The sequence below is a fragment of the Pteropus vampyrus genome, unplaced genomic scaffold (assembly GCF_000151845.1).
Source record: "Pteropus vampyrus isolate Shadow unplaced genomic scaffold, Pvam_2.0 Scaffold722, whole genome shotgun sequence".
In the NCBI taxonomy this organism is placed as follows: Eukaryota; Metazoa; Chordata; class Mammalia; order Chiroptera; family Pteropodidae; genus Pteropus; species Pteropus vampyrus.
In genome coordinates, this window is record NW_011889503.1 from 24,773 (window position 1) to 36,252 (window position 11,480).

The 11,480-nt window shown below is 32.4% G+C and overlaps 2 protein-coding genes across 3 annotated transcripts in view; one reads left to right on the plus strand and one right to left on the minus strand.

Moving 5' to 3' along the window:
- The window catches only part of CCDC125 (coiled-coil domain containing 125), a 26,895-nt gene extending 24,584 nt beyond the window's left edge, over window positions 1-2,311 (plus strand). The window contains exons 10-11 of the mRNA XM_023526149.1: window positions 672-802; window positions 1,600-2,311. Of these exons, the coding sequence (XP_023381917.1) occupies window positions 672-802; window positions 1,600-1,899 (431 nt within the window). The 3' untranslated portion in view covers window positions 1,900-2,311. The remainder of the gene's footprint in view (window positions 1-671; window positions 803-1,599) is intronic.
- Window positions 2,312-4,506: 2,195 nt separating this feature from the next.
- The window catches only part of CDK7 (cyclin dependent kinase 7), a 22,456-nt gene continuing 15,482 nt past the window's right edge, over window positions 4,507-11,480 (minus strand). For both annotated transcript variants that reach the window (XM_023526148.1, XM_023526147.1), the window contains exons 6-9: window positions 9,493-9,579; window positions 7,611-7,760; window positions 5,225-5,372; window positions 4,507-4,821 (exon numbers count right to left, since the gene is read on the minus strand). In XM_023526148.1, coding sequence (XP_023381916.1) covers window positions 4,793-4,821; window positions 5,225-5,372; window positions 7,611-7,760; window positions 9,493-9,579 — 414 coding nt within the window. In that variant the 3' untranslated portion in view covers window positions 4,507-4,792. The remainder of the gene's footprint in view (window positions 4,822-5,224; window positions 5,373-7,610; window positions 7,761-9,492; window positions 9,580-11,480) is intronic.

Below are 11,480 nucleotides of genomic sequence, written 5' to 3' on the forward strand. Positions count from 1 at the left end.
ATACATTCATATTGTTGTATAACCATCACCACCATCCATCTCCAGAACATTTTCATCTTCCCAATTAGAAACTGTACCCATTTAACCCTTGACGGCCCACCTCTATTATTCAATGGTACGGCAACCCTGAATTATTCTTATTCTAGAGGTGAGGAAATGAAGCTCAGAGAACTTGTCCAAGGCCATGCAGTTAGTAAGTGGCTACATGAGGATTCAAGACCGGGTCTTTCTGGCTCTAGAGTTTGCATGGTTCAGAGGCTGCCTGTGGCCTGCAGGGTGTTCTCAACTAATGTGGGTTAGTCGCTGACATTTAAAATTGGGAGATGTCACATACAAATCTGGACTGCTGGCTCCTCCGGAAGACTTAGATATCTGGGAGCATGGGCTGCATTCTCTCTCAAGGGGCAGCCATCGTTGGGAGCTGAGGAACTGATGATGCCAGAGTTGAAGGGCACCGCTCTGGATTCTCTGTAGTGCTCTCCAGCATTTGCCATGCTGGCTCTAACAGTTGTGCTCTGCCCACTACACTGTGCTATATGACTCACTAGTGCTAGAGGTCTTCTGATTGATTTAGGAATGAATTAGCTTTGGTTCATACTTACCTCTTTTCATGGAAGTACTACAATAGTGAGTGTCTTATGTCTCAGCTATATTTTCATGTTTAATTTTAGGATTACTATCACAAAGGACTAAGAAGACCTTAGGGCAGAAACTGTTGAGTATGTTTCCTTCAGAAAACAGTTTTAAGAGGACTGAAGACCAAGCTAATCCTCAGGAAGTCTTTAAGATGCTGATAGATTTGGTTAGTATCTTTGCTTTCTTGTTAGAAGTTGTGGTTAAGCTAGTCTTTTTGTTTCTTATTAAACTCATTATCACTCTACATTTGTCTTTTATGCCCTCTTCCCAGCTGAGTTCCTCCAGTTATAATCTTCATCTAATTAACTTCTGCATGGTCTTCTCACTTCTCCTAACCATGTTCTTCCTGTGTAAGTTTAAAGCTCCACCTCTGAGAAGAGGGGGCTCCCTGTAATTAACTTCAGGTATCTCTGTCATCTGCATTTATATGTACAGTACATGTCAAAACTTTCTCTTTATTCAGGAATTTTTTAAGTATTCATGGTCCTTCTTCCTCTAACATTATATCCTTTAGTCATTACAAGCCTGAAATCGGTCTTGTTATTCCCATTTCATAGATGACTAAATTAAGAGACTCATCATATAAATGTATCTATAGAAGAGTGTTAAAGTTATTTGCATATAAATATACAAAAACAATTTTATGTAAGTAATTCCATTCTTTTACAAAGCGAAGTACATGTTGATTTTATATATGTATATACATACAACATGTATATATTTTTCCCCTCTTCGGATGACAACAAAATTTCAACAGAATGCTTTCTGTTCTTCCTTTAAAAAAAAAATCCGCAATAACATGTAGCATAATGCTTGGGAATCAGTGGACACCTAATTAATTTATTCACATTGACTGATTTGACAGGCTGAATATTGAACATTTTGATAAAATACTTCTGACTATAGCTATCTTTATATTCTGTGATTTTCTGACTGTTATATTTTTAATTTCTGTGCATGCAGTTGAATGATAAAGAAGAAGCTTTGGCTCATCAAAGGAAAGTTAGTTACATGCTTGCTCGGGCATTGGAAGACAAAGACTCAGGCTCAAAAGAGAATAAAGAAAAAAATCCCTCGAAAAACAATTTTCTATTAAAAAATCCCTGGCAGAAAACTTCAAAATTCTCTGATCTGCACGATCCTGCACATTCAAGTGTTAATTCTGTGGGCTGCATTTGTTCAATCCATCACCTTCATACAGATCAAAACTACACAAGAACTCTGAAAAGATCCCATTCTTTGCCATCAAATATCATGTTTTGAAGACAAACCAGTTGAAATTTGAACTGAGAGCTGTTTATATCGAGACCTTGAAAAAGGATTGTGTAAACATTGCTACATCTTCAGAAGTTGTATGTTTTCTGGGTCTTTCTAAATTTTAGGAGACAGCTAAAATACTCAAATGTTTTCTATAAGAAATTTATTACTATTCTGTGTTGATATATTTTATTTATAAATTACATTAGTATATTTTATGAAATTTTCAGTATTTACCAACATCTTAAAAACAAAAAAAGTGTTTTTTGAGAAAAACAATTATTTAATTATTTAGATTGACTATAGGAACCTCTGGCTCAGGCAACAATATAATGTAAATTAATGCCCTAAGAAACAACAATGCCTAGGAGTGACTGAATGTTAATTTTGAAATACATTTATTTTGTTTTTATTTTTATATTGTGTTTTTAGGATTTTTCATTTGTCATATAACACTTAAAAATAATTTCCTTAACCTTAATAAAAAGTTATTCTGCTGAGACTTTGGCATAAATATATTCAAAGTCATAGCTAGTTATTGCATAGCTTCTTTCTTTTGTTGGGAGTAGTGACAATTTTGTAGCCATATCTACACAGAATTCTAGTACTCAAACCAGCAGGGCAATGGAATAGGATAAAAACCATACACAGATCTAATATATATAATAATTTCATAAAAAAATAAAAGGAAAAGGATCTGGGGTTACCTAACAATACCAAAATTGGAAGTGCAAAAAAAAAAAAAAAAAAGTATACATTTGAGACCCTGTATTCAATTTCTTTTTAGTATATACTCAGAAGTGAAATTATTGAATCATATGGTAATTACATTTTTAATTACTTAAGGAAACATCATAGTTTTCCTCAGCAGCTGCACCATTTTATCTTCCCACCAACAGTTTACAAGGTTCTGTTTCTCTACTTCCTCACCAACACTTATTTACTGTTTCTTTTTTTTTTTGATAGTAGCCATCCTAAGAGGTATGCAGTGATATCTCATTGTGGTTTTGACTTACATTTCCCTAGTGATTAGTGATATACAGTATCTTTTTCATAAGTTTATTTGCCATTTCTATGTCATCTTTGGTGAAATGTCTATTCAAGGCCTTTGCCAGTTTTTAATCAGATTATTACTTTTTATTGCTGAGCTATGAGAGAGATTTCTTTATATTCTGGATATTAACTCCCTTTCTCATATATGATTTGTAAATATTCTTTCTCATTCCACAGGTTGCCTTTTCACTCTGTTATGTCCTTTGATGCATACAAGTATTGTAGTTCTAGTCCAATTTGTCTATTTTTTACTTTTGTTGCCTGTGCTTTCGAGGTCATATCAGGAATTCCCTGTCAAATATAATGTCATGAAGGTTTTGCCCCATGTTTTCTTCTGAGTTTTTATAGTTTTAGGCCTTATGTTTAGGTGTTTGATCCATTTTGACTTCGTTTTTGAATATGGTATAAGGTAAGGGGATTTTTCATTCTTAAGAACTACTGAACAGCCGCTGGGAGTATAAGTTAATATAAGTATTTTGGAAAAATATGGCAATATCAATACTAATTAAAAATGCACATGCATATAAACATTCCTTTTCTAATTTTAATTTTTTCCTTTTTTTTTTTATAATTGTGAGAAATTGAAAATAATCTAAATGTCCATGTGGCAGAGTTCTAAAGATGGCCCTCTCAAGATTCCCATCTAGGGATGGTCTAGGTACTGTCGTAGAAGAGATTTAAGATATATTTTAAAGTCTAACTGAGTTAACCTTAATATATGGATAACCCAATAAGGTGAGCCCCACCCCCTTTTTTAAAAAAGTAGAGATTTCTCTCTTGGTAGCAGATGAGGAAGCCAGACAGATTCAAAGCATTGTTGCTGGCTTATAGATTGAGAGTGCCATGTGACAAGGCCTACAGACTGCCTTGAGAAACTGAGCTGACAGCTAGGAAGGACAGGGGGCACATGCATTAAAATGGCATGAACTGAATGAGCTTGGAAGCAGATTCTTCCCTAAAGCCCCAGATAAGAGCCCAATCCAACTGACATCTTGATTTTGGCTTATAAAAAAAATATAGCTGAGCCATGCCAGCTATGACTTACAGAACTGTGAGCTAATAAATTTGTGCTAAGCTGCTACATTTATGGCAATTTTATATAGCAAAGGAATTGTAATGCAGCTCATAAACAGAGCATGGATAGTAGTGTTGCATACATATTATATATATTATATGGCAGTTAAATAAACTAGATTTATATATATTAACATGAAGGGAATTAAAAACGAGTAAAAAAAATTGCAGTATGAGACAGTTTATCAATCATAAAATATTGAGACCTCAAACAATGCTGTGTATTACCACATGCATTCTTATAAAATAGCAGTATAAAATCATGGGAGCACACACTTATTTCCTGAGTCATTCTCCTTTGGAGAGGGTGAAAGGAAGAAACAGACAGAATGACTTATTAAAGGGACCTCAATTTTCTTTTTTTTCTATTTAGTATATTAACATTTATTAAGTCTGGGTAGTAGGTATTTGCTAAATTACTACGATTATGTTTGTTTTTAAATATTGCTTCTGCTACTACAAATTTGTAACGCTATATGCACCAGATCATTAACATAACTGATAGTTTTTATTAAAATTTCCTTAAAGCATTCTCAATTCTACAATTCAGAGAACTGAACTTATCTTACTTTTGCACTCTTATTCAGAAAAATCAGAATTATGTTTGTTTTAAAATAGATTTAATAAAAATAACTCAGTTTTATATATTTTACATGTGTAGAATATTTACAAATTCCTTCTACAGCATTTACTTAATGTTTACTACTTTTTCATTATTTGCCTTTTTGACTATTTCCTTCAGTAGTAAAATACTGTCCAGTGTTACCTGTAACTAAAATATTAGCTTCTTGGGTAATCCTCCTGGGTGAAAAAAAAAATGAGGTTGTTTATATTTAATCTTATGACAATTTTAACCAGTCATTCCAATTACTTTTACTTTACTTGCTTTGATTTTCCAATAACACTTGTTAAACATTAAACATACAGTGTACCAGTAGGAATTTATGAAGAGAATAAGGTACACACTGATAGTTCTAGTAACTGAGGTATATTCAAAAGTGCCCTTGTCCTTTTTTTAAAGAGTATGACATAAGTATTCTCAATGGGAGCAAATGTAGCTAAAATTAAAATACTACATTCTATCTACTTTATACGATTTCAATTTAAAAAGAGTAAATAGCTCACAATCTACATTTTTTAACTGCACATTAATCATTTGGAGTTTTCTGAATCCATTTTTTATAAAAATGAGAGTTTTTTTTACCTTGTTCCAAGGCCTCTGTTCTCTTCCGTTTTGTTGCCAGAGAGGGATTTGTCTGCTCTTTCAAAGTTTCCACTGGACAGTTTGGTCTTGGCAGCTGACATCCAGGTGTTGGCCCTGGCCGATTACTGAAATACTTCGTTTTCAATGCCTTTAAAAAGAAAAGATTCCAAAGAAAGTAAGCTTTTAAGTAAGTATCTGAACTGTGTTAAAGGAAATCTAGGGAGACCACCTAGAAAGACCAGGTGCTGTAGGTGTAAAAAATAAAAAAAATAAGCTGACAAGTCCTTGCAATCTGTGAGGTCAACCAAGGGTTGCCTCACCTAAAATAAAAATCACAATAACAATAAATAAATAATAAATAAATAAATAAAAGAAAAAGGAAATCTAACCTCCAAAATTGTTGGGAACATTAAAAATACTGTGTGAATCCCAAAACAAAATTTCAAGTATTTGGACATGCAAATTACTACAAGTAAATATCTAGCAGCCTAAGATTAACTGATAATTCCATTACTATAAGGAAGATAATACCTTCTAATTTTTCCACAATTAAACAGTCTACACTAAATATGAAATACCCTTAGTAAGACATTGTATAATTCAGTTCTCTACAACTCAAAACACAAAAAGAGAAAGTTGCTTAAAAAGAACTTCCAAGTTTGTCATAACATCTATATGTATTCCAATTCCAAATCGTATAAATATAAATTATTAAAAATAAAGCTTTAAAAAAGAGAAAAGGTTGGAAACAAGGGATTAAAATCCAATAATCCACTGCAAATTGATAGAAATTTTACTTGAAAGGACTTGTCCAAGGTTATTTCTATTTATTACCAGTCCAGTGACCTATAATAAGATTTTAAGTTTACTTCAGTCCATTCCAATAAAAATACTTTTATTCTAAATGACAAATTTATCAAATTTATACTTTACTTGCATCATAGTACTATTTAACAGCCATAGTAATTTAAGATATTTCCTTCTGGATAATCCTCTTAGGAACAAAAAAAGTCCATATACTCTTCAAGCATTTTCCTCACAACATTATTTGAAATAATGATTTAGAGATTTCTTACTTTAAAAGAATTGCATTTCTAAAGTATTACTTCTAAATAATAGCAGTTCTCTAAGTAAATTAAGCTAATTCTGAGCTACATAGTGATCTAAGAAAGAGTATCTCATTTCAACTTTAAGAGCCAAAAAAAATTTTTAAAATTCAGTTTATCAAAATACTACCCAAATCAGTTATCACAACTATTATCTTTCTGTAAGTTTTGAGTTTTACTATGAATGAAAATAACTTTCTAGATAATACGACTTGGTCTCAAGTTTATGATGAACATAATATGTATATACACGAGTGAAAAGATAATGAGTTACTTGTTTGAAATTACAAGAGTAATTCTAATGGTAAAGTATCTAGCAAGTATGTATAAATGTAGCATGTATTGCTAAAAAGAAAAAGCTGATAGTAGTAAATGCATTAAACAATGGTTTGATAGTCTGTAATAAACTTACATGAAAAAAAAAATCCACTTTGTATCCTTGATATATTGTGTATTAACATGTTTTGTAAGATCTGAAGACTCGAGTTTTCATTTTAATTTGGCTTCCTTTATAAAGCCTAATCATTGCACTGTGTTGCAGTTTTACATATCCCTGCCTCGATTTTAGGTGTTTGTGACTCTGCCCTTTTTTGTTCTTATGCTTATTTTTAAAACAAAGAACATTTTTTAAAAAAAAAATCTATAGGTCTTTTATTCTTGTGTTGGATAACATTTCCCCCTTCTTTTAGTAAGCGCAAATATTCTTAGTCTTTCAAATTTTTGAGTTTGATAGTTATTTCTCTGTCAGTGCCAGTGTTTGTTCTATTTAATATCTTTCAATCTCTTGTGAATATACAGCTGTTATCAGATGGTACCATTTTCTCCCCATTATCACTTCTGATTGTGACAATGACCAGTGTGCATATCTGGATTGTATTTTATGAGAAACAAAGCACTTTTGGCACTAGGCTTGGTACAAGATTTAAATCAATACATAACAGTTTAATTGAAATATACTAGGGTCTTAATAAAGACAAACCTTGTTATATTTTCTTCTCTAGACTACTTGAAAGCCAATTATTTTATCAATTAATTATGAAATTGATATGTATTTACAGGTTCCTAAGCATGAATAACCTCTCCTGTAGTTGTGTGTGCATGATGTAATTTAATACCAGTCTGAATAGAACTTATAGCTTGGAAAAAAAATAAAATTTGTTACTCAAAACAAAACCAAAACACATCTTTCTAATATTTAAAGAATGTTAGAAAATCTTACAAAATTCTGTTTTTACTTTAACCTCATATTTTATAATATAAAGAAAATATGCTAAAAATACCTGTGAGGCTGTAATTCGAGTACATGGATTAAATGAGAATAAGCCTTGTATGAGAGCTAGCAAGTCATCTCCTGCCGCAATAAAGATGTGCTGTAATGGGATTCCAGGGAAACTCTTAAATGTCACGAAATCTGGAAGACTACACATGTCCTGTAAAGATATTTTTATAATTCAAACTTAAGTAAATGATTGCAAGGCATATAGATCTTAAATGAAGAAATAAAACTCATACAGATATGATGATCTAAGTAGAAAACCCCAAGAAATCTATTTAAAAACTCCCAGGATTGGGGAGTAGAGCAAGGTTGCAGGATATAAAATAAATATACAAAATCAATTGTAGGTCTATACATTAGCAATGAACAGTGAACAATGAAATTTTTAAAATGCCATTTAAAATCACCCAAAAAGAACAATGAAATACTTAGGTGAAAATCTAACAAAGCATGTATAAGTCTTATATACTGAAAACTATAAAACATTAATGAAATAAATCAAAGCTGTATATAAATGGTGAGACCTATCATGTTTATGGATTGGAATATTCATCATCATAAAGATGTCAATTCTCCTCTACTTTTTATATAGGCTTAAACAATTCTTACCAAAATTCTGGCAAAATTATTGTTTATTCTAAAATTTACACGAAAGGCAAAGAAACTAAAATAGCTAGAACAACTCTGAAAAAGAACTAAAGTGAAAGGAATCAGTCTACCTGATTTCAAGACTTAATATATAGCTACTTTAATTAAAACTGTGGTATTGGCAGAGGGATAGATATATATAGATCAATGGAACACAAGAGAGAGAACCCAGATGACATCTTTACAAATATGCCCAACTGAGTTTGGACAAAGGTGCAAAACATTGAGTGGAAAGGTAGTCTTTTCAACAAATGGTGCTGCAGTAATTGGACACACGGGGCAAAACAAAAACAAAACAAAAAACAAAACAAAACAAAAAAACAAACCTTGACCTAAGTCTCACACCTCATACAAAAATTAACTTAAAAAGGATCACAGTTATCAATAAATTATATCAATAAATGATAGCTATTAAGGTGTGTTTTACAGTTAGAACGTATACTAAACTTTCAATAAGAAAGTTGAGTTAGTAATAGCACAAAAGAAATCCCTTACATTTAATTTCTACTTTGGATAATTTCACTGCAGTTTTAACCAGAAGGTGAAGAGTCTGATTAAAATTTTCTGATTAAAATTTCTCTTTTCTAGTACTTATTTATTCTCCAAGAGATAGGAAGGAAAAGCAAAAGGTCTATGATTTTAATTTAAGAATAAATAAGTGAGACTATTTTACTGAACTGTATATATAAAATTTAGCAACTTAAATTGTAAATTTTACCACAGACATAATTTTTCTTTTATGTAGACAATGGGTTAAAAATAATAATACTAAAACATCTTAATTTTGTTAATGAAAATTCTATAAACAAACCTAAATCCATCATAAAGATGTTGATAAACTAACATTAAAATGAAATATTACGCAGCTGTTAAAAAGGAAAAGGTCAGTAATATTAAGTACAAAGTAATTTGGTTGCCAAAAAATTATATGGTGTGATCTCATTTTTTTAAAGAATAAAGGACACAAAATGCAACTCTCTATGTACGTATGTGTTTGTACATCCTCATAGCAAGCCTTTATACCAAACAGTGATTAACTCTGGGATGAAAGAAGGGTTATATGTACATAGGAAGCTGGATGGTATATCACAATTTTAACTTTTACTTTGTATAAGCTTTGTAATGAGTATATATTATTAGTAAATTAAGACAATGAATACATTTCTTTAAGTAATATTCACATGACAGCACTATGTGAAATCCTAACTAAATTTCAAAGAAAATGTATAAAGGCTTACAGGCCACTGTTCCTCAGTTGGTGTGCCTAAAGTTTCAAATATTCTTGTTAGTTGATCAAGGTCTGAATCTCCTGGCAAAAAAGGAACCTGAAAGAAAGTGAGAGGCAGACATTTTAAAGTGGTTTATGATAACTGTTATGCAAATAAAACTATAAATTTAATAAGAAAAACTAAACTGTTAACGAAAATTAAAATGTAGTCTGAGGTATACTGGATGAGGCATCAGACCCTGCCAATGCTAAGCTAATAAACAGCACCACACTGCCCATTTTATTCACTCCACAAATCTTTACTAAACACTTACATTGTAATAGGCACTGTGCTAAGCCTCAGGCATTCAAATGAGGGAACAAAACAGTCCCCACTCTGCCCTTGGGTAGATGTGAACAATAGTAATACAAGAAAAGGAGCATTTACACGATGGTATGTGTGAGTACAGGATCCTAGCCCATACAGGAATAGCACCTAACCTACTCCATACAGGTTACGGAAGGCGTCCTAGAGGGATTAGCAGGGAAAGCTGAAGGATAAAGAGTTAGCCAGAGGAAAAGTCTAACATGGAAGAGGACTATTCTAGCAAAAGGGAGGGTCAAAAGATGGTAGGTAAGAGAACACATCTCTATTCCAATCTTAATAAGCTGATAAATTATGAGAATTCTTGCTATATATAGATATAATTTCTAACTCACTCTCAGACATCTATGTAAATAAATAAAAGAGAAAAAAAGTTTTCTCTATTCTATGAATACCAGAGACCTTCAGCACTGTTAAAGGCCTTGAAAGTTTAGAGACTCACTAGGAAGATATAAGATTAAGTAACAAGTCTCCAACATTTTTATTATGGTAGAACTCTACCAGAAAAACAAACAAACAACAACAACAAAAAAATCACCATCAAACTATGCCAGTTACCAATTTATTCCACGTTCATCTTTTTTGCCTTCTCTTTGAGAATGGATCTGGCCCCCTTTAAATATTTTTCCTTTGCCAACGGAAGCTTTGTCAGTAGAGCATGCTGGAGAGACAGTACAGGAAGAGTTTCGCTTCCTGGTTCTGGTTTGCTTGCTCCTCAGACTCCTGTAGCACTCTCAGCTTCTCACAGGATGAGATTCCTGCAGTATGGACAGTTTCTCCAGTGCACAGCTCCAGCAATGCAGATACCAGCAGCTTCCCCTCTAGAACCTGCTGTGGACAATTCTGTAGCAGGGCACCTCCAGAGGAATGCTTCCCCCTGAACAGCTTTCCACAGAGGACAGACTTCCAGCAAGTTCTGCCAGCAAAGCTCCACAGCAACTTCTCTGCCATCCAGTGAGCCACATGATGGCCTCTTCAACAAACAAGGTCTACATCCTCTTCTTTGGGTGCTCTGTCTCAGTCCTAGGGGTAAGAGGGGCTGCTCCTTATATCCACTATTTCTATACTCTTCAGAGTTCTCTTTACTTTTTATTGATCAGTCCCTCATTATTCCAATATCTTGTCATAGTTAATAATTCTTTATAATAAACTTCCCTAATCAAATTAATGTGTGGTTTCTATTTTCTGATTGGATCCAGACCTAATACAATTCCTATATAATACTGTGCTGTTATAAATGTGCACATTTAATATACATAGGAGATAGTGAATAACAGTTGACAAATATTTTTAGACATGCTCATGTTTTCTTCTTATACCTCAAAGAATTATCTTCTACTTTGCAGACCAACAAGGGAACTGTACTATAAAATTTGAAGAGAGGGACACTCGTCAACACAGCTTTAGTTTTGTGGGCAAGCTTGCCAACTGAATCAGATTTTCGAGTGTTTTCATCTGATGTAAAAAATTTTAATTAAAATAAGCTGCCTTATGGTTCCATTTTGAATAAATCAACTATAGAGGACATTTATGAGAAAAATTGATGAAATCTGAATATAGACTGGGTCTTTAACATTATAAAAGATTTATTCATTTTTTTCAGATGATAATGGTATTGTGGTTGATAAAAAATC